Source organism: Saprolegnia diclina (genome assembly GCF_000281045.1).
Source record: "Saprolegnia diclina VS20 unplaced genomic scaffold supercont1.8, whole genome shotgun sequence".
NCBI lineage: Eukaryota > Oomycota > Saprolegniomycetes > Saprolegniales > Saprolegniaceae > Saprolegnia > Saprolegnia diclina.
Genome location: NW_008246075.1, coordinates 1079737 through 1100640, shown reverse-complemented (window position 1 = coordinate 1100640; position 20904 = coordinate 1079737). Strand labels below are relative to the sequence as shown.

The 20904-nt window shown below is 58.9% G+C and overlaps 12 protein-coding genes across 12 annotated transcripts; 6 read left to right on the top strand and 6 right to left on the bottom strand.

Annotated features, from left to right (window-relative positions):
• Positions 1–72: 72 nt before the first annotated feature.
• Positions 73–971, bottom strand: SDRG_03659 (serine/threonine protein kinase; the record flags this gene model as incomplete). Its single annotated transcript, XM_008609296.1, has 2 exons — positions 73–105; positions 141–971. The coding sequence occupies 2 exons, from the start codon at positions 969–971 to the stop codon at positions 73–75; spliced, it is 864 nt and encodes a 287-aa protein (XP_008607518.1).
• Positions 972–2900: 1929 nt separating this feature from the next.
• On the top strand, positions 2901–4312 carry SDRG_03658 (hypothetical protein). The gene has a single exon (XM_008609295.1). It carries the CDS (start codon positions 2999–3001, stop codon positions 4244–4246), a length of 1248 nt encoding a protein of 415 aa, XP_008607517.1. The 5' UTR covers positions 2901–2998; the 3' UTR covers positions 4247–4312.
• A 235-nt stretch (positions 4313–4547) lies between these two features.
• Positions 4548–5952, bottom strand: SDRG_03657 (hypothetical protein). Its single transcript, XM_008609294.1, has one exon. The coding sequence runs from the start codon at positions 5888–5890 to the stop codon at positions 4628–4630; it is 1263 nt and encodes a 420-aa protein (XP_008607516.1). The 5' UTR covers positions 5891–5952; the 3' UTR covers positions 4548–4627.
• A 1045-nt stretch (positions 5953–6997) lies between these two features.
• Positions 6998–7651, bottom strand: SDRG_03656 (hypothetical protein). The gene has a single exon (XM_008609293.1). The coding sequence runs from the start codon at positions 7533–7535 to the stop codon at positions 7155–7157; it is 381 nt and encodes a 126-aa protein (XP_008607515.1). The 5' UTR covers positions 7536–7651; the 3' UTR covers positions 6998–7154.
• SDRG_03655 (TKL protein kinase) lies at positions 7613–9043 on the top strand. The gene is made up of 3 exons (XM_008609292.1): positions 7613–8470; positions 8518–8683; positions 8730–9043. The coding sequence occupies exons 1-3, from the start codon at positions 7752–7754 to the stop codon at positions 8937–8939; spliced, it is 1095 nt and encodes a 364-aa protein (XP_008607514.1). The 5' UTR covers positions 7613–7751; the 3' UTR covers positions 8940–9043.
• A 451-nt stretch (positions 9044–9494) lies between these two features.
• SDRG_03654 (hypothetical protein) lies at positions 9495–10294 on the top strand. The gene has a single exon (XM_008609291.1). The coding sequence runs from the start codon at positions 9731–9733 to the stop codon at positions 10097–10099; it is 369 nt and encodes a 122-aa protein (XP_008607513.1). The 5' UTR covers positions 9495–9730; the 3' UTR covers positions 10100–10294.
• Positions 10295–11295: 1001 nt separating this feature from the next.
• SDRG_03653 (hypothetical protein) lies at positions 11296–11827 on the top strand. Its single transcript, XM_008609290.1, has one exon. The coding sequence runs from the start codon at positions 11356–11358 to the stop codon at positions 11725–11727; it is 372 nt and encodes a 123-aa protein (XP_008607512.1). The 5' UTR covers positions 11296–11355; the 3' UTR covers positions 11728–11827.
• A 655-nt stretch (positions 11828–12482) lies between these two features.
• On the top strand, positions 12483–12905 carry SDRG_03652 (hypothetical protein; the record flags this gene model as incomplete). The annotated part of the gene is made up of 1 exon (XM_008609289.1): positions 12483–12905. One exon carries the CDS (start codon positions 12483–12485, stop codon positions 12903–12905), a length of 423 nt encoding a protein of 140 aa, XP_008607511.1.
• On the bottom strand, positions 12840–13984 carry SDRG_03651 (hypothetical protein). Its single transcript, XM_008609288.1, has 4 exons — positions 13767–13984; positions 13224–13715; positions 13059–13171; positions 12840–13009 (listed from the first exon to the last, which is right to left on the bottom strand). The coding sequence occupies exons 1-4, from the start codon at positions 13810–13812 to the stop codon at positions 12968–12970; spliced, it is 693 nt and encodes a 230-aa protein (XP_008607510.1). The 5' UTR covers positions 13813–13984; the 3' UTR covers positions 12840–12967.
• Positions 13985–14225: 241 nt separating this feature from the next.
• On the bottom strand, positions 14226–15005 carry SDRG_03650 (40S ribosomal protein S13). Its single transcript, XM_008609287.1, has 2 exons — positions 14697–15005; positions 14226–14524 (listed from the first exon to the last, which is right to left on the bottom strand). Exons 1-2 carry the CDS (start codon positions 14929–14931, stop codon positions 14304–14306), a joined length of 456 nt encoding a protein of 151 aa, XP_008607509.1. The 5' UTR covers positions 14932–15005; the 3' UTR covers positions 14226–14303.
• Positions 15006–16405: 1400 nt separating this feature from the next.
• On the top strand, positions 16406–17639 carry SDRG_03649 (ubiquinol-cytochrome c reductase iron-sulfur subunit). The gene is made up of 2 exons (XM_008609286.1): positions 16406–16572; positions 16620–17639. Exons 1-2 carry the CDS (start codon positions 16518–16520, stop codon positions 17210–17212), a joined length of 648 nt encoding a protein of 215 aa, XP_008607508.1. The 5' UTR covers positions 16406–16517; the 3' UTR covers positions 17213–17639.
• Positions 17640–17821: 182 nt separating this feature from the next.
• Positions 17822–19700, bottom strand: SDRG_03648 (hypothetical protein; the record flags this gene model as incomplete). Its single annotated transcript, XM_008609285.1, has 8 exons — positions 17822–18219; positions 18266–18768; positions 18817–18889; positions 18938–18986; positions 19036–19155; positions 19208–19285; positions 19335–19563; positions 19608–19700. 8 exons carry the CDS (start codon positions 19698–19700, stop codon positions 18018–18020), a joined length of 1347 nt encoding a protein of 448 aa, XP_008607507.1. The 3' UTR covers positions 17822–18017.
• Between the last annotated feature and the right edge of the window lie 1204 nt (positions 19701–20904).

Below are 20904 nucleotides of genomic sequence, written 5' to 3'. Positions count from 1 at the left end.
TTGTACTTTTTGGCCAAGAAGACTTCGGGGGCCGCCCAGAGCGCCGTGCCGACGCCGGCGGTCATCGTCTCTTCAAGTTGACGCAGCCGCGAGATGCCAAAGTCGCTGAGCTTGGCCGTGCAGTTCTCATCGAGGAGCACGTTCTTCGACTTGAGATCGCGGTGGATGACCTTGGGCGTGAGCGCGTGCAGGTACACGAGCGCCTGCGCAATGTCGAGCGCGATCGCGAGCTTGTCCTTCTTCCATGTCAATGTCGCCTTGCGCTTCTGGAGGTAGACAAAGAGGTCGCCGTTCTTCATGTACTCGGTCAAAGCGCACAAGTTGGCGTCCTTTGGGTTCCACGAGAACCCGAGAAAGTCGACAATGTTTGGGTGCTTGAAGTTGGCCATGAGCTTGATCTCGGCCACGAAGCACTCGATCTCCTTGGCGTCCGTCTTGCGCTCCTCGAGAATCTGCTTGATCGCGACGTACCGGCCTTGGTACTGGCCGAGCCAGACCTCGCCGAACGCGCCCTTGCTGAGCTTGCGCGTGTACTGGATCATGCTGTAGTCGACCTTGGCGTCGAGAAGGTCCTGGTCCATCTTGAACGGCGCTTGCTTCGGCGCCGGCTTCTTGGCCTTGGGCTTGTTGTTACGGTACCCGTCATAGTCGTCGCCGTTATGGCCGTCGTCGCCGCCCTGCATGATGTAAATGTCGTCGCCTTCCGCCTTGGGCTGCTGGCCCATCATATTGAAGTTGATCGTGCGGTTGTTGTCCGCATCCATGTACCCGTCGCCCGTCTTGGCTTGGCTCTGCTGTTGCCGGCGGATGCGCCGCGCCTCTCGCCGCTGGCGCGACTTGCGCTGCTGGTGGCAGTACAGGATCAGGATCACGAGCACGATGACACCAGTGACCGTGCCCAGCGCGATGTTGAGCGCGGAGCTGCCGCCGCCAGAGGCAGCGCTGCCGTCGAGGCGCCGGAGACTGGACATGGCGCAAGTTGGGTTCTGGACATACAAACCGCAAGAGATTTGGCAGAGTTGCGACCCAACTGACTTGATGTCCGCGCAAGTGCGGTTATCGCACTTGCTATTTGTATGTACGCCGCAGAGCCGGAGCGCACTTTAGCCGTGCGCACAGCTTCACCATACAAAACCCAAGGTGACCAGGCCTGCGATATGACAGCCGCGTCTGTGCATTTCTCGGGACGGCTGCATGCTTCGAATATGACAGATGGTACATGATGCTCGGAGCCCAGGACGAGCATAGGGGTAGGTTGTCTAGCAAATATATACTATTTGTGACCTACGTTATCACAACCAAGCTATTCCAAACCACGGCCAGCGACGAGCAAGGCTCATGGTACGATGGTTGGCGTCGGTCGGTCGTGCGAACGCGGAGGCACCTTGGGCGCCTGTCGCCGCCGACGCACAGCATGATGCGCACTGGGTCACGTGCAACGTGCGCTGCGCGTCGATGGTTTGCAAAATTCCGCGTCAACGCCGCACATCGAACTCTAGTATATTTGCGTCCGGAGCGAGGATCGAAGCGCGGACAACACCACGGGCGGTTGCCGGAAAGGTCGGTTCGATGATAGCTTGACGAACGCAGCGAGCAACGCGGCGACCACAATCAATCACCTGCCACTTCGTGTGCTCGTACACTGCTACTTGTACCGAGCTAGAACAGAGCTACACAGAGCTAGCAATGAGCTACCACCGACGACGACACGTCCTTTTCCAACAGCAGCGTCGTTCTCGCAAACCCAGTGGCGGCAGTGATGAGGTGGACGGGTAGTTTCAAGGTTTGGCCTCGTCCGATCACCGAAGTTCGAGCAGCAACCGGCCACAGGCGACCTTCTCCTTGCCACAAGGGTCGCTTGACAATGATGATATGGACATGGTAGCACGATGGAGTCGAACGCTCGCTATATCGCCGCTGGCCTTGATCGTCCCGTCCTTGGTTTCCCGCACAGCGAGACATCGCAGCTACTAGCCGCAAAGGCGCTAGGCGGTCCCTCGCTCCTTCTGGAAGCTATTGTCGTCGTGTCGCGAGGCGGCGTTGGACCAAACGACATGGGCCTTGGACTAGGATGATGACCCCACAATAAGGTCGTCTTATTGTCCAGCGATGTGCACTCTATCCGGCTGGTCCATACGCAAATGGCTGGTCAAGTGCGTTCATTGAAGGAGAACCGACCCGTTGACGAACGCAGTTTCTTCTCTCCTCGACGTGGCGGTGGCGAAATCTGTGCGGTCGTGCACCTTCTAGCGCAAGTTGTTTAGCGTAGCAGCATGTTGGCTGGATAGCTATGCGTTGAAGCATCGGTCGACCCAAACAGGTTGCAAGATACACTACATCTTCCCACCACTGCGTATGCCAACGAGAACCTGCTTTGACGAGGAGCGAGCGTCCATCTCAGCACGGCGCGAGGCGCGACGTCTGGCAAAAATATGGCTGCTGCGCCATCCTTATGCCACACATCTCGAGTCAGCGACCACGCGCGATGCATCCTAGCAGCATCAACCATCGGCCTTTCCTCATACCAACAACTACCGATAGTCCCAATATTTTTCGAATCAAAGGAATAAGGGAAAACTGGTCTTGCAAATGTCGAATGAATAGGTAGAGCAGCATCGACCTGCTCTTTGTGTATCGTGAAGTTACGGATCTCGTTGCAGTGGCAGTAGCGCCCGCTCGCGTGGCATCTTTGGGCCGCGCCAAAAACGTACCAAGATCGGGGGCGCACCAATCAAACGCCGGTATTCTGCTGTGCACCAATCATCGCGCGAGACCGTGTTTCCTGGCCAATCCAAACGCGCGCTGCCCGAATCCGCGACCAATCCGGTGCCACCGGCCGTCTTCTCGAAATTTCCACGCGCAGCTTCTCGAAGACAGGACGCATACAAATCGCAAGAGAGCGCGCGTGCTGCAAGGCCATTGGGCGGGCGCCAGATCCGCTGCAACTGCACTCGGTGGGCCATTTTCGCACTCGACACAGAGTTGATACTCGGTCTGCATGTGGGGCGGCGGCTTTGAGAGCTTCTTTGGCGGCGATGGCCATGGCCATGGCGCACCGCGCGGCAACGTCGACAACTCCAAGTACTACGAGACGCTCGGCGTGCCCAAGACGGCGTCGGAGGTCGACATCAAGAAGGCCTTTCGCAAGCTCGCGCTCAAGAACCACCCGGACAAGGGCGGCGATCCCGACCTCTTTAAGGAGATCACGGTCGCGTACGAGGTGCTCTCGGACCCGGAGAAGCGCGAGGTCTACGACAAGTTTGGCGAAGAAGGCCTCCAGCAGGGCGGCGGTAGCGGCGGCGGCGGCGCCGACATTTTCAGCCAGATGTTTGGCGGTGGCATGCGCCAGCCGCGTGGCCCGCCGCGCGGCGAGGACCTCACGCACCCGCTCAAGGTGTCGCTCGAGGACTTGTACAATGGCAAGATGGTCAAGCTCGCTGTGAACCGCGATGTGCTTTGCGGCGCGTGCGAAGGCCGTGGTGGCAAGGCCGGTGCCGAGAAGAGCTGTGGCACATGCAACGGCCGTGGCATGCGCATCCAGCACCGCCAGATCGCGCCCGGCATGGTCCAGCAGGTCCAGTCGGTGTGCCCCGACTGCCGCGGCCAGGGCAAGACGATCAACGACGCCGACCGCTGCAAGGCGTGCAAGGGCAACAAGGTCACAAAGGAGCGCAAGGTCCTCGAAGTGCACATTGAACCCGGCATGCGCAACGGCCAACGCATCACGTTCAAGGGCGAAGCCGACCAGGCGCCGGGTGCGATCGCCGGCGATATCGTCTTTGTCGTCCAGGAGAAGGAGCACGCGACCTTTCAGCGCAAGGGCGCCAACCTCATCATGGAGAAGAAGATTTCTCTTGTCGAGGCGCTCTGTGGCTTCGAGTGCTACATTGAGCACCTCGATGGCCGCCACTTGCATATCAAGACCAAGCCTGGCGAGGTCATCAAGCCCAACCAGTTCAAGGCGGTGCAGGGCGAGGGCATGCCGCAGCACGGCAACCCGTTCGTGAAGGGCCAGCTTGTGATTCTCTTCAAGGTCGAGTTCCCGGCGCAAATGACCCGCGATCAGCAGCGCCGCATCATGTCGGTCTTTCCGCCGGCGTCCGCGCCGCGCCCCCTCTCGGAAGCGGAAGAGTGCTTCCTCGGGGACTTTGACGCCGAGGCCGCCAAGCAAGAGGCCCAGCGCGAAGCGTACGACTCGGACGACGAGCGTGGCCAGCCCCGTGGCGTCCAGTGCCAGCAGCAATAACGACCCGATGAGCTATAGACGACTCGTTTTCTTATTTACAAACACGACTTCCACCTTTGTACAACACGCTGCGAAAGCGGTCGCTCGGTTGCCATTCCTGCTGCAGATGGATGGCTCTACCTCTGCCATCTCCTCCCTTCTCTTCGGCCTCGAACTTGCTCTTCCTCTCAAAGTGGTCGCCCATGCGCAGGAGCTTGGTGGTATGCGCAAGGCGAGGCCTCGTGACAGACCTCCAGCGCCAGCACGTACGAGCCAAATCAATTTTACGGAGGCGCTTCTGTCTCCTGAAGCTGCCACGTCATTTTTGACATGTGCATGCAGTGTCGTCATGCATCATCATACCCCATTCATTATCTACTACGTCTCTAAGAACTAGCATTCTTATTGCTGCTGGCACTGGACGCCACGGGGCTGCCCCCGCTCGTCGTCCGAGTCGTACGCTTCGCGCTGCGCGTCCTGCTGCGCGGCCTCGGCGTCAAATTCGTTCAAGAAGGCCTCCTCCGCATCGCTGAAGCGCTGAACGGGCGACGCCGACGGGAAGACGCTCTGGAGCGCGCGCACTTGGTCCGCCGACACCGACGTTGGGAACTCGATCTTGAAGAGAATCACAAGCTGGCCCTTCACGAACGGGTTGCCGTGCTGCGGCATGCCCTCGCCCTGCACTGCCTTGAACTGGTTCGGCTTGATCACCTCGCCAGGCTTGGTCTTGACGTGCAAATGGCGGCCATCGAGGTGCTCGACGATCGTCTCGAAACCACAGAGCGCCTCGACAAGCGTGATCTTCTTCTCCATGATAAGGTTGGCGCCCTTGCGCTGGAAGGTCGCGTGCTCCTTCTCCTGGACGACAAAGACGATATCGCCAGCGATCGTGCCAGGCGCCTGGTCGGCTTCGCCCTTGAACGTGATGCGCTGGCCGTTACGCATGCCCTTCTCGATGTGGACCTCAAGGACCTTGCGCTCCTTCGAGACCTTGTTGCCCTTGCACGCCTTGCAACGGTCCGTCTCGCGGATCGTCTTGCCCTGGCCGCGGCAGTCGGGGCACACTGACTGGACCTGCTGGACCATGCCGGGCGCGATCTGGCGGTGCTGGATGCGCATGCCACGGCCGTTGCACGTGCTGCACATCTTTTCCGCGCCGTCTGGCCCGCCCTTGCCGCTGCAGCCAGCACAGACAACGTCGCGGTTCACGGCGAGCTTGACCGTCTTGCCGTTGTACAAGTCCTCGAGCGACACCTTGAGCGGGTGCGTGAGGTCCTCGCCGCGCGGCGGGCCACGCGGCTGGCGCATGCCACCACCGCCAAACATCTGGCTGAAAATGTCGGCGCCGCCGCCGCCGCCACCGCCCTGCTGGAGGCCTTCTTCGCCAAACTTGTCGTAGACCTCGCGCTTCTCTGGGTCCGAGAGCGTCTCGTACGCCACCGTGATGTCCTTGAAGAGCTCCGGGTCGCCGCCCTTGTCCGGGTGGTTCTTGAGCGCGAGCTTGCGGAAGGCCTTCTTGATCTCGGCCGCGGTCGCGTCCTTGGCCACGCCGAGCGTCTCGTAGTACTTGGAGTTGTCGACGTTGCCGCGGGGCATGCCATGGCCATGGCCGCCCTCGAAGCCGCCGCCGCCGCCAAAGAAGCTCTCGAAGCCGCCGCCAAACATGCTCGCCGAGAAAAAGAAATCGAATTGTATCCCAGCCGTCACCTCAAACGGGGGGATCCGGATACAATGGCATCCGGTTACTGAAGTGGGCTAAAAACACTCGCCTCAACACAATCCAGTTGACACAGACTGCCACGTGGATACGTCGTCGATGGGTGCGCTGCCTGCAGCCGCCGTAGTACAGTCGAATTGTCGTCGTCGTAAGGTTGCTGTGCCATGGTCACGCCAGGAAGGCTTGCCGTGCGATCGTCGCCTGGCATTCGTTCTCTTCTTGGGTGCGGTGGCAGCGCGTGCTGGCGACTGCTCTGCATGTAGACAGCAGACCCATCGTCAAGATTAGGTGTTTACCGGTGCTGGCGACCAGCGCCCGTAAGCTCCATAAGCATGCACCCTTGGCGTCGAGCAGTCGAACGGGTTGGGCAATAATGGCCTCACGGTCCGCGTCGTCCTCGCCAGCTCATGGGCCCGGGTTCGTTGCCCACAGGTGCAGTAGCCTCGATGGCTCGCATCCATTTATCGAATCCAAAGAAGAACGCTGGCGGCAGCGCTGACGCCACTGGTCCAGCAGAGCTCGCGCCAGAATTGTATCGAATGGCCATGGGAGGATGGTACTGTGTTCAGCAGCACGGTACTCTCAATGGTCATGAGAGATGGTGGACGTCATGGGAGTTGGTGGACGACATGTGCAAGCGGATCCGGCTCCTGCCGTCGACGTCAACGCGCGAGTAGGGTTGGGTGTTTTCATCCCTCTCTGTGTCGCATTGAACGTTGCGCCTGTCCAATCTAACATTGTTATAACACTCGGCGAAAAGCCAGCAGCGGGCAAGCATCCGACGTCGCGAAGATCGCGATCCAGTCGAAGGTCGTGGCGGAGCCATGGGACCAGACGCCGGCGTTGAGGCGCTGAGGCGCTGGGCGTGCACGACTGCGTTGCATCGCAGTGTGCTGTACGTGACACCGACTGTTACATGCTACGACGACTGCGGTAGGCAGGTTACCAACGGCGGCTTGGGATGGCTGATCAGCGGACACGAAGACGCCGTGACCGCGTTCATGTAATGGCCACCCAAAGAGTCGCTCCTCCTCCGCGTCAAGCTTCGCATCACCATAAAGCACTTGTATGAGTTGACACGGCGATCTGGTCCGACTGTCGCGTTCGTTGCGTGCTGTCAACTCGTACTGAGTACATTGGGTACGCGGATGCTTCTTGCATCAAGGTCGGTTCGACAGGCTAAGTCATTCGCATGCTGGATTACAGCGACGCCTACTCTGGACGTCGGTCTCGCTTCCGTAGGATGCGCTCGAGCGCGTCCAAGGCGTTGGGCGTGGCGAGGGCGAGGCCGCCGCCCAACAGTGCGCCGAGCCCGTTGGCAAGCATGTCGTCGACGTCAAAGGTGCGCCAGCCAGACGCGCCTTGCACGTACTCGATCGCGACGCCGAGCAGCGCAAACGATAGAACGAGCGCTGGCACGGCCGTTCCGTGTACACACTGCGCCCACCACAGTGTCAGGAGACAGTACGCGAGGCCGTGACCGACCTTGTCGCCACCTGCGACAGGCAGCGTCACGGGGCGGGGTGTGAACGAGAGGTACAGGAGGAGGGCGACGCCGCCGACGCCGACCGCGGTCCACGCCGTCTGCAGCATCCTCTCGTCGTCGTTGTCGTCGTCGTCGGTACCGGTATCGCTGCGGGCAACCGAATCGAATCGGAACCGACCAGCTGCTTTTCGGGAACTCGCACCAAGTGGTCAGCCAAGTGGCGGCGACGCAACTCGGTCAAGCGGAACAGCAGCTTCCCATCTCGTCGTGCGACGGTGTCGCCGCAGTCGCCATCCGCTTCGCGCCCACCACCACCACTTGCAATGTCACTGCGGGCCCTTGCATCGAGCAGCGCGTCCGACAGCGACGACCACGCGGCGCGCACGCGCATCATCCTCCTCGTGGCCACGGGCGTCATCCTGCTCATCCTACTCGGCTACCTCCTCTGCCGCCGCCGCCGCGCCAAGACCACGGACGCGAGCTTCAACGAGGGCGATCGGTACGCGATTGAAGACTCGTCGGCGCTCAACACGCTGACCGCCTTTCCGCCGCTGGACCCGGCGATATTGCCGTTCAAGATTGAGTTTGAGCGGCTGCTCTACACGCGCAAGCTCGCGAGCGGTGCGTTCGGCGAGGTCTGGCTCGGCCAGCTCGATGGCACGTCGGTCGCGATCAAGCAAATCCTACCCGAACGGCGCCACGACCCGGTCGAGATCAAGTGCTTCCTCGCCGAGATTGGGCTCATGGCGCCGCTGACGCACCCGAATATTTTGACGCTGGTCGGGTTTTCGTGGAGCCCCGAGTACAATTTGTGCTTTGCGACCGAGTACTTGAAGCATGGCGACCTCTTCAGCTGCCTCAACCGCCTCCACGACGCGTGGTCCTGGCCCATCGAGCGCCTCCAGATCGCACTCGGCGTCGCAAGAGGGCTCGTGTACCTCCACGCGCGGACGCCAAAGGTCATCCACCGCGACCTCAAGAGCCGCAACATCCTCCTCGACGATCGCTTCCAAGCCAAGATCACCGACTTTGGCGTCTCTCGGTATTGTACATTCTATTTCTCAATACCTAGTCTCATGCGATGTGCAGGACGCGTGCATTTGAGGAGACGATGACCGCCGGCGTCGGGACCGCGCTCTGGGCCGCCCCCGAAGTGTTTCTCGGCCGGCGCTACGACGACAAGGCCGACGTCTACTCGTTTGGCATTGTCCTCTCGGAGCTCGACACGGGCAACATTCCGTTTGTCGACCACCCGGTACCTACGGGCATAGTCGTAGCAATATGCTCATGACGTCGTCTAGGTGTTTGCGAATGGGCGCAAGGTCGACCCGACCACGGTGCTCAAGCTCGTGACGATGGAGCACGCGACGCCGTCGTTCTCCCCGTCGTGTCCCGCGGCCATCGAGGCGCTCGCGAAGCGCTGCCTCTCGTTTGAGCCGAGCCAGCGACCGTCGGCCGACGACATTGTCACCTACCTCGCGCACGCCGAGACCCACGTCTTTGCTTTTTAAGCGATGCTAACTTATATCTTGATCCGCTGCCGACTACACTACGCTGTTGTTGAAATGAGTTATCAACATGCAATTATATAGTGAAGATGGTGGACTTCCTAGTGCGCTCGTGAGGTTTGGCCGGTACGTCAAGCTGAGGGCGCGTGGTCGGCTCGGGATTGAGTGGGAAATGAGGTAGCGAGCACACCACGGGGCGTAGGGCATGGAGCGACTCGGCAAGCAAAGGTACCACGGCGCGGCGAGCCAAGTGCCGGATATGCAATCGCGTGATCGTAGCGGCTTTGATCGTGAGCGCAGCAGCGGGAAGGGGCGTCAATGTCGTGCGGAACACGCGGTTGTTGCCGACTACGTACACTGGTGTGGAAGCGTTCGTGGACGGTGCAAAGGACTACACTGGTGCACTAGTATTAGCGATCGCGCCAGAGGTCGGCACGAGCGAGCGACTCGGCGCGACAAGCCAAGAGCCAAGCGTGCAGTACGTTGCCATCGCCTTGATCGCAGCAGCGGGCAAGCTCAGCGGGCAGATCGGCGCAGTGTTGCATCGCATCATTCCATCCTCCGCCGCGTGCAGAGTTCGAGTCATAGGCCAACTCTCGAGTAGCTTTAGAAATCCAGCCACAACTGGGCGTTTGTATTGGATACAAAGAGGACGTGGACACCTGCTGCAGCGTAAAGGCCTGCACCGCGGCTTGCTCTTCTCTTCTTTCGCGTTCGCGTTCGGAGCGCGCTGTCTCTCTAAGGACACGATGGGCGTGTAGCGGCACTTTGCCATTCACAAGCCAGCGAGCAACATGGTACTCTACTACGCCAAGCGGTGCAAGACGGTGCTCGAGAAGCTCGGGTTCCGGCGCGTGTACGTGGCGCTCGAGGTCCTCTCGGACGCGCGTGTGCTCATTTGGGTCAACTCGGGCGACGAGTACAACACAGACCAAATCGTCGACGCGGTGTGGAACCAGCGCTGCGGCCTGCGCCTTCGGCTCCTCGACGACGACGGGGCGGTTCTCAAGAAGCACCTTCTCTTTGACTGCCAAGCCGATATGTTTTACTTTCTCATGGAGCTCGGTATGGAGCCGCTTCAAAATGGCGGCAAGGTGCGGCGCGGCTCGTTCACAAACCCGATTCTCCAAAGCCCCAAGCGCAAGAGCAGCCTCCGCCGCTGAAGCGCATTCCGTCTCGTTCGCCAACTATTTAAGCAGCAGCCGTCTTCGTCTCTGCCACGAGAGTCGTGTCCTGGACCATCTGTAGAAAGCCGCATCCCACATCTAAATTAACTTCTCTCCATGTGCTTCAACTTGGGTCCCTCGTGGGTGCGCACCAGACAAGTATGATTCCATTGTATTAATATCGGCAAGCCACTGTGTATGTACCCAGCGGCACAGGTGGCCATCCAGGCGCGAACAACGCCGTTGCATTTCTTTCTGCCGCTCTTTTTTGGGCCCACTGACAAATACTGGCGGCCTCTACCGACTGCATCTCATCATCGGCTACTTCTTCCTTTCCCAATGAGAGGTACTGCGTCAAAGACACGCACATTGGATTGCCCAGCGTTGCCGTGGCTTCTGCGTTGCCGTCGTCGCACAGTCGCACTTGTCCGGTGCGACCACCTCGCCTGAGATTCATCGGCAGACCTTCCGTTTACAGCTTTGTTTACAGTAAGCGATCCGTCAAGATCGCGCCCGTTCGTTCGTCGTACGCGCTAGGCTCGCGACTTGCTACGTGCAAGTCCCGGAACTAGACACGTCGCGATGGTTTGTACTGTGTAATACTTGGCGACTGCTTCAAGAAGGCGCCCAGAACGGTTCGTGGTGACGGCATCGCTGGACACTGCGCTGCGTTGGTGCTTGGTCGTCACGTTGACGTGAAGCTTCGTACCGGTACTACACTGTAGTTGGAGTTGCACTGCGGGAAGCCGCTACAGTACACTGCTGGACCACCGAGGCCGGAGGACATGTAGGGTTGGTACCGACTACTACGCCATTACACAGCAAGCGCCTACTCACCGTTCTCGACGACGATGTCAACGCCAACTCTGATGCTCGTGTTGGGTCAACACGCTGTCTCTTCCTTGGACCAGACGACGTCGCCCACTCTCCTGCCAAATCTATTCCACAGCCTCGTGGAGCTGAGCGATATAATTCAGAAGAATGCCATCAGCTGCTATCGCCCAAGCACGAGCGAGTGAGGCCGTGCAGCCGCCCAACCCAACTCGCGCAAGGGTGGGAGTGTGGCGACCGTCTCGAGTTCAGCATAGTAGCCACCAGCTGGCGTGTCGTTTCTCTTGCTTTTTGTATGCTGCTTCCGTAGACAGGCGGCGCGATCGAATTTTATTCACGCAGTGAATTTTAAAAAATACACCATTCGGTCCAGGTCCAGTTTGCATTTTTGCTCGTCCACCACACTCGCCATCAACATCCAAATGGTGGTCTACTACGCCAAGCAGTGCGATACGGTCATGGAGAAGCTCGGGTTCCGCGGCAAGACGCTCGCGATGGACGTCGACTCGAGCAAGGGCGCGTTTACGTGCATGAACACCAACACAACGTACGCGATCGACGACATCCTCGAGGCCAAGTGGACCAACAACATGAACCTCAAGCTGCGCATCCAGAAGGACGGCGAGCTCCTCAAGCAGCGCCTCGTCTTCGAGTGCCAAGCCGACCTCTACTTCTTCCTTGTCGAACTCGGCTTCCAGCCCACCAAGCACGACGGCGAAGTCCGCCGCGGCTCGTTCTGCGCCTCGTCGCTCTCGTCGTCGTCCGGCTCCAAGTCGTCGCGCCGCAGCATCTAATCGGTGCCCTCATCGCCATGGTAGCGATCCCGCTGTACTCTAGAATTATTATTTATTAGCAAATGCCACAAGTGCAATATCAAATCCTCTATCAACATCACCAGTATCGTCTTGCGTCGACACCAGCGCCATAGCAATGGCGAAGCGAGCCTCTACCCTGTATACCGAGACCCTAACAAATACTCGCACCCAATGCGAATGCGAATGCGAATGCGCATACGACGACCACGACGCTTGACAGCAGGTCGCTGCAACAGCCGCCGACGACCAACGCCGCGTGATTACCAGGACGACCACCGATGGTCCCACGGTGGCCTGCAAACGGGCGACGAGGCGTGCTCAGAAACCGCATCATCGGGCAAGGGTTCGAGTCATCATCACGCAGTCGGCAACGCGCCCGGCTCGCCGCGATTACCATTCGAGCGTTGGACGACCGACCGTGCCTCCATCAACAGCGATGCCCTTGTAGTACAGCGCGACCTGCGCTGCAACTTAGTGGTGGTGGTGGTGGGAAGGATGATGATACTAGTACTGCTACACTTCTCGAAACAGCTCTAGTTCTTGGGACTCGAATCCAGAAACATGAATAATTCGAGCGAATCATCCAAGTTGATGGAGGAGGAGCAGCTCCAAGTGGCAAAGCACTTGATGCTGCAAGTGCATGTCGCTTCTCGCGCCTGTTCTTCTTCTTCGCGGCTTCTCGGTTTGGGACCAGCCATGCAGAGACAGCTCCTGGGTTGGCTACTTGCTTGTGCATGGCGTGCCAACGACCACAACTACACAAGATGGGTGTGCACTACGCCAAGCGGAAAGAGTCTCTCCTCGAAAAGGTCGGGCTCCGCACCGAATATGTGGCCATCGACGTCGACGTCGACGATGGCACGATGACATGGCTCAACTCCCAGCGCACGTTTGCCCTTTCCGACATTGTTGCCGCCGCATGGACCCACGACCGCCTCGTCAAGCTCCGCGTGGAGACGGCGGACGACGTCATGACGAACAGCAGCAGCTTCCGCGTCCAGTTTGATGCGGACCACGACCTCGACGCGTTCCTGGCCGAGGTCGGGATCCATGCCACGTCGCCGGGCCGCGGGTCCTTCAGCAGCCGCCGGCGGAAAACGAGCTCGGGCGGGCGCCAAAGCCTCCTCGCGTTGCTTTCGTCCAAATCGCAGAGTTAGTTAGTGCTCATTTAATGCTAATCTTATGCCACGCCTCGTGCGCTTCGTCGTCACAGAGCTTCTTACTTGGTCAGCCAGCCCTTGTCGCTCGCCTCGGCAAACATCTAGTAGCATGACGGTCGAGTCGCAGGAGGCATGCAAGGTGCAGCGTACGTTGATGAGTGCGTCCTTCTCGCCCGGCACCAAGTCGGGGTGCCACAGGTCAAAGAGCAAGACGACGCGCTCGCCCTTTTGGCCGTCGTGCCACACCTCGTGGTCGTACGCATCTAATGGAAAAAATGTGAGATGGCTGCGCCGTCCACTTGCACATATGTCTACCGTCAAAGACCATGCACTCGCCTTCCTTCCACTCCTTGGTCTCGTCCGCGACGCGGATGCCGCAGTTGGGCGGGACGAAGAGCGGAAAGTGGCAGCGAAGCCGGATGTTGCAGGGCGCCGAGTGCGCCTTGATCGCGCTCTGCGGCTGCAGCGTCGAGAAGAACGCGTACGCGAACGGCAGACCGGTCATGAAGCCCGGAATGGCGTTCAGCAGGTGCGTCGTCGTCGGGCAGTGTTGCTCAAAGAGGTCGACTTTCTTGCCCTTGGTCACGTAGCTGAACCAGTCCCACTGGCCTTGGTGGAGCGCATGCTCTTGGCCTGCGAGGACGTAGTCGCTCTCCTTTTGCGCATGGCGCAGTGCGACGTACTCTTCGCGGATCGTGTCGAGGTTGTCTGTGAACGACTGCGTCCACGCAAAGTCCTTGGCCTCATGGAAGGGCTGCGCCTTGAGGCCCGGGAACATGAAGAGCGTCGGGCTCGGCCGCGGCTTGGCTACGCATGCAGTCGCCATGAGCGCGAGGTCGCATGGCGCTCACAAAGCACCCGTCGTCAAGCAGAGCGCGCTGCGGAGGAGCGCTGCCTTGGCCATGCTCGTCCGGAAAGATTGGTCCTGCCAGCCAATTTAATGTCAATGTTGAATTATACATACAATGATCAGGTACAGCATCGTCACTTATTTAAATAGGACTATATTTCCGCCCACATAGGATTGTGTGGAGTTGCGAGCTTGAACCTTGCTGCTCGCCGAGTCCATGCTATGTATATGGCAGCTGGCCGCTGGCCGAGCCTGCGCTGCGACAGCCACGGAGCAGCGCGATCGATCGATGCTTCCGAGCAGGCTCTGCCATGCAACTGCGCAGGCCCGCGACATCTCGCTGTGGTCGGGAAAACTTTGCAAAGCTGCCATGTCACACAGCCGATGCCGTCCCATGCATGGCACAGCCGCGCCGCACGTAGCGCATGCGCAACGACTGTAGACATGCTGCAAAGCAACTCGAGAGATATGGGGTAACATCAGTTGTATTAGACCGACATTAGCTCGTTCGCAATATCACCGGGAGGTAGAGAGAGCGAAAGCGCTTAGGCGACGAGCGTCGAGGCCGTGGCGGATTCGTACTTCCAGTTGGGCGAAAGCTTGCGGTTCGTGCGGTAGTAGCGAGCGAGGCGGTGGATGCGCGACTCGATCAAAATGAGGCGGAACTTGGAGTCCTTGTCCTGGCGGTTGCGCTCAAGGTGCTTGCGGACAGCGACAGCCTTCTTGATGAGCTGGTACAAGTCCTCCGGGAGGCCAGGGGCAAGACCTAAGGAATGCAAACGACACCAACCCCGCATGTTCCATTCACACAATCAACATGTTGTGTGGCAGGCAACACCGTGGCACGACGACAATGGAGAGAGGGACGACATGGCACAAGAGGGAGAATGGGTCGACGCCGATCAGATCATCGTCAAGGCGACATCTCGATAGCTTACCGTTCTTCTTGAGGATGCGGAGCACCTTCGAGCCCGTGATCGACTTGACCTGGGCAATGCCGTGCGAGTCACGGAGGATCACGCCGATCTGCGACGGCGAGAGACCCTTCTTGGCGAACTTGCACACGTGGTCCTCGACGTCCTCGGCCGTGACCTTGAGCCACGACGGCGGCGTGCGCTTGTAGGGGCGAGCGGACTTGCTCATGCCCTTGCCGGCGGAATGCATGCGACCCATGGTGATGTACTTGTGTTTGACGAACGAAAAGTAATTCGGCTCCCGCAATGATGCTGGCCGGCGCCGGGGCACAGCCAGTGAACATTTGCACCAATGGCATCGAGGTAGCTTTTGCAGCCAATGGCATCGCCGAATGGCAATCTTTTTATCCAATCCCATGGCATGTGGTTGTCCAGGCCGCTGGCACCAATGAACGACCGGGATTATAGCTGAGCCAATCCGAGACGATGAAAAGAATCCATTCTAGCCAATCACAAGTGGTCATGATCTTGGCGACTGCTTGCAAGCAAACTTGCAGGAGAGGAAGGTGCGTCAGTCGACGTGATGTCGTGCGCTCGATTTCATAGCATGTAGTGTGCAGGAAGAAGGGCCGGAAGGCCGTCGAATGAGATGCCTGAGGACTTGCTTCTACTACCAACATTTGAACCAATCCGTAAATTCCAACCATATCCAATCGCATGACCACAAGGATGGTTATTTCTACCAATTGAAATCAGCGTGAGATAGCAACGCTCATTGGTCGATTGGAAAAAGCACACGGCATTTTGACCAATCCCACGGCACTAATATTCTACCAATCGGAGAGCGTTGCGCTGTTTTTATTGGGCCCGCCCAATTAGATGTCGCACTGACGATTGGGTAATCATGGAGGGATTATGGCGAGGAGGATGCAGTCAACGGCAACTCGACACCGTTGCGGTCACGGGCTGTAAGAGACGACGCCGCGCTCGCAGCACCACGCCACATCCTACAGCTTAGGTCTCTCGACGCATTCCCTGCAGCGCTCTACCGCAGAGGGCTGCCTGAAGACTCCTCCAAGCACGGCAGCATGTTTATGGTCAGCTGCCAGTCACAGCGGCCTTGCGGTCACACCTAGGCGGTATTGTGCCACGTACTCGATCAACACAAAGCGACCTTAGCCAGAGGACCGTCCCATCGTGACCCATACATATTTCTTCGTGCTTGCACGTCATTGTGGCGTGAGTTCGAGGGAAGCGTTTGCGTGATGAACGCCAGCGAACATCCTCGGGATAGCCGGTCGCGGGCCCCTGCGTTGCCTTGGACGTGTTGGGGCATCGCAGCGATCTGTGATGCACCACCAGGTCCTCGGCGCGTGGCGTAGCTATCACCAGTCACGTTGCGGCCTCCGGCCCAAGCTCGCCATGCGGTGCGCCGCCGGCCCACGACGCCGATGCTGTGGCATTGCCACGCGTCATGTGACGCACTCTACTCCAAGCCGCCCTCGCCCTGCAATTGTGCATGGCTTTGACAACAAAAGGGTCCGTTACGTGCGCGGAAGACCGGCGCAGGCAGCCGTGCCGTACATGGGGCCCAGAGGGGCCCACAACCCGCTGGTCGCTGCCCCAATGATCGCCATGGACTTCGCTTTGCATCGCCAAAATTGGAACAAAAACACGAAAACGTCGATTCCTCTTGTAGTTTGTATAAATTTAGAGAGGAATCCTTCAACTGCCGCGGGAAGCCCTATCCGCTGTCGACGTCGGTATACTGAAAGCAAGTCATTTTGCCAGGCTGCCTCCGCCACCACTGGCTCACTTTTTGATTTTTTCGACGTCTTGAGAATCATGCTCGCTCGCCGCTTGACCTCGAAGGCCCGCGGGTTGGTCGCGCCCCTCAACGGTACGCGTCCGCATGCATGGTAGACGACGATCCTCATGCGCATGTAGCCCGCTCGTTCTCGGCGGCGCCGTCGAAGGAAGACTTTTCGTCGCCGGACCACTACTTCGACGACGAGGTCAAGGCGCAGGTCGGCGACCCGTCGAAGCGTGCGTTCACCTACTTTATGATGGGTGGCGCCCGCGTCGCGTACGCTACGGCGGCGCGCCTCGCCGTGCTCAAGTTTGTGGGCACCATGTCGGCGTCGGCCGATGTGTTGGCGCTCTCGACGGCCGAGTTTGACTTGTCGTCGATCGAGGAAGGCTCGACGATCACGGTCAAGTGGCGCGGCAAGCCCATCTTCATCAAGCACCGCACTGACGCGGAGATTGACGAAAGCAACAACACGAGCATGGCCGAACTCCGCCACAAGGAGACGGACGCCGAGCGTGTCCAGGACCCCAAGTGGCTCGTCATTCTTGGTATCTGCACCCACTTGGGCTGCGTGCCGGCCTCGAACGCCGGCGAGTACGGCGGCTGGTTCTGCCCGTGCCACGGCTCGCACTACGACGTCTCGGGCCGCATTCGCAAGGGCCCGGCGCCGCTCAACATGGAGATCCCGCCGTATAAGTTTGTTTCGGCCGAGCGCGTCCTCTTGGGTTAAACCTCAATGCGTTTGCGCCATCCCTCTTCGTTCCACCACCATTAGATCCACTCCTTCTTAATACCAACTAGCCCTCTCGGACATGGTCATGATCTCGCAGTGTTGCCCGCGGCTGCATGTGATTTCTTAACGTCGTCTTCCGCGCCTTGTCATCTCCTGAGGTTGGAAGGCGTACGTGGTGGCATTTGGCAATGCACCAATACAGCTGCCCGAGGCCCATGCCGGCAAGGTGTCTACCACAGCAGACACGATCGCCCATATTAGGTTGGTGCAGATATGAGATGGGAGCGGCCATGCTGCGTCCGTGCAACTGCTTGGGTCAGCCATCGCCACATCTATGACAATGGTTCGATCAACCGTAGTCTACTCCGGTGTGTTTATATATGAACGTGTTTCGCGTGATCTTTGTAATTACACAAAATCTTTGCATAACCTAGAGACGAGCAATCTCCTTTTTCATCATTCGCTCACCGGTCCGTGGCTGCGCAGGCGGCGGCGCGGGGGCTCGTCTGGCTCTTCTGTCGTCGCCCTACGACGCTGGTGGCGGCGGGTCAAAAACTCCGGTGAGTCTCTTGAAGAAATATGTCGGTTGATCGCATCTCGCTTCGCACCATCTTGGTGTTATGTGAGACAACAGCGAGAGAAGTGCAGGTGCTCCCCGTTGCTGGTGCTGATGGATGCAGCGTCGTTCGCGTTCGCCTGGCCAAGCAGACTGTAATCGCCGGCATACAGTACGCTGGAAGAGGAGTATCGCAAACGCCAGCAAAGACACCTTTCCAAATATCAACCTATCGATGACGAGGCCTTAGAGGAGCGGCTGGCGCCGAGGCAATATCGGGGGCATGTCGGACGCCGTGTTGAGCTTTGTGTACTCGGCGATGAGCCACTTGTTGGACTCGAGCGCTTCGTCAAACATGGCGTGGTCCATGTACTCGAGGTAGTGGTGGATGTGCGCTTTGCGCTTGTAGAGCTTGAGGAAGCGCGTCTGCATACGCTCAAATGTTTCCCTAACCCCAGTGATTCATCCAACGCACTGTCCATAGAGCGGCGTACACGATGCAGCCGTGGTTGGAGAGCGCAAGGACCGACGGGGACCCTTTCACGCTCTCGAGGCTTGGGACATTGCACAGGCCAATCTTGAAGCCGTCTCTGTTCCAGTAGATGAGTCGCATCTCGGCTTTGAGTTTCTCCAAGTGGCTCTGGACGTCCGAGACTTGAACGTTGCCGCGGAAGAGGAGGCCGCACGCCAGCATGACGCCGTGCGTCCGGGGACTGGTCATGATGAGTTGGTTCTGGGCGTGGAAAATGTCGGTAAAGAGGTGGCGGAGCCGGTGCGTTTGATAGGCCGGCGATTTCGACTGCAGCGGCGAGAGACTCGAGAGCAAGTAGTGCAGCTTGGGAAAGGGCACGAGGTTGGTCGTGATCTCGTTCAAGTCGACGTTGAGCGAGCCCTCGAAGCGCATCGAGCTCGTCAAGTGCGTGAGGACACGCGCCACGATGCGGTTCATCGCATCAAACGAAGACGACGACGATGACGCTGACTGCGCCGGGACTTTCTAGCAGCTTGAAATGAATGAAGCGCTCGCGATGTCGGTCAACAGTACTGCGAAAAGTGCTTCGTTCTCGATCGGCAAGACGCAGTCGGCGTGCTCGGTGAGCTGGTGCAGCGCTAGCATGCTACAGAGACGCTATCGCGTTCGGCAGCGTATGAGAACCGTGTGCTACCTGTTGTATGGCGACGTAATGACATCGTCGTCTTCCGAGGGAAAGATGGCTACACGAGACAAGACGTCAGCGGCGGTTGACAGCACAACCGTGTCGACCGGTCGTGAAGCGGTAGGCTTCGGGGTAGTGATCTTCGAGCAAGCTCAAAATGTACGTGCCGAGGCCCGAGCCCGTCCCGCCGCCCATCGAATGCAGCACGAAGAACGACTGGAGGGAGTCTATGTGACGCATAAGAACTCGGCATCGTCGTTAGTTGGACGGCCGACGTACCGCAGAGCTCGGTGGCATGCTGGAGCTTCTCGAAAAGCTGCTCCTTGTACTGTGGCCCATAGAGCGCATACCCATGCGCTATTCCATTGTCATGATGTTCCTCTTGTCGTCATGGATGGTGGTGGACCCCAATTGTTGCCCGAGCCCGAGACGTCGGTGAGAAACTGGGACGAGTCAAAGAGCTCGCCAAGTGGGCCATGCAGCGTCTCGGTCACGGGCCCTTCCTCCATGTCGATAAGGAGCGCGCGGGCGCGGAGGCCCTTGATGCGTTCGTGGGGCGGAAGGTCGCCGCCATGGCTGTCGACGTTGCGGAAGAAGGTGCTCATGCTGTCGTCAAAGCGGGCGTCCTTGGCATGCTAGCATCCGCTGAGCACATGAGCGCAGCGCCATGACCGCGTACCTTGGCATGCTCGTCCAGCGCCATCTTCCAGAACTGGCGGCCGATCTGGTTGCCGCATTGCCCGACCTGGATCGTGATGAGCTCGCGGGGCATTATGGTGTGGGTGCCGTATCCGGATCCGGATATTCAACCAGTGTCTTTTATGTTCTTTTATTCTTGGATGCTGTCTTTTACGAGGCAGCAGCGTTCTTTATAGAAGCGTTTTGGGTCGGGTGGCGAGTCTGAGCCGCGGGTTGACGAGAAAATGGGACGTTCAATGCGCGACGACCCTGTCATTTCTGAGCCTAGGATCCCCGGCTTCTGGCATCTTGTTCAAGTAACTAGTACCAGTAGCTGCCTGCTAGAATAGCGCGAGTACGATCCGCCACACTCTTCTGAGAAGCGTAAACCAGAAGTGCAAAGTCGACGGCAGAAGAAGACTACGTTCGTTCTCGCACGGACGAGAGATCCACACTCACCACGCACCGTGCGGTGACGGCGACCGGCGTGCCTCGACCTCGGCGCAGACGGTGCGCATCGCGTCAGGAAAACCATGTGCCACATGCGACACGGCGCACGGGTGGTTGCGTTTGCTTAGCTTCCGCGCTGCTCCGACGACACTCTACTTGCTACTCGAGAGTGTTAGGTGCGGCGATGCCCTTCGCTCTTCTGGATCTTGTGGCGTCAAGCAGATTGATCGTGGCGTCGGGTATGCTGGTGCTTCGGAAAAGGATTCGAACGACGGCACTTGCTCCCACGCGCATCAAGAATCGGTTGCAGTCCTTCTCGCTTCCGTGTCTTAGCGTCGACCAAAGACTTTCGAAAAAGATCGCCATGCGCCTGTCGGGTTCAAACTTTGGGTTGTTGAAGTTATGGCCATCGGTATCCGGAATCGACGGATAAAGATCCCGAGCTGGCCAATCCCAACACAGAAACGCGCGCCATTCTTCTGCTGGATCGAGGACCGAACGACTGGACCAATCTCGCCGAGAGCGCTGGTAATTTTTCGGATCACCGCCCGTTGGGTGGGTGGGTTGAAGCGCGTCCATAGCACCTGCAAAAGATGGAGAAAGAAGATCGCGTGCCGGTCCCACTGCGGCTCATTTTCTGATTTCCCGACCCGAGCAACATGGACATGTACAGTGTACTGGCGACGCTCGCCGGCGCCAAGGACGGCAGCGTCTTGCGCTGCGTACGCCTCTCGAACGCAGCAACGTACGCCATCAAGCGCACAGCCATTTCGCGCGACACGAAGGCGAGCCTCATCAGCGAAATGCAAGCCTACCGCGCGTTGCAGTCGCCCAACCACAAGTCGTCT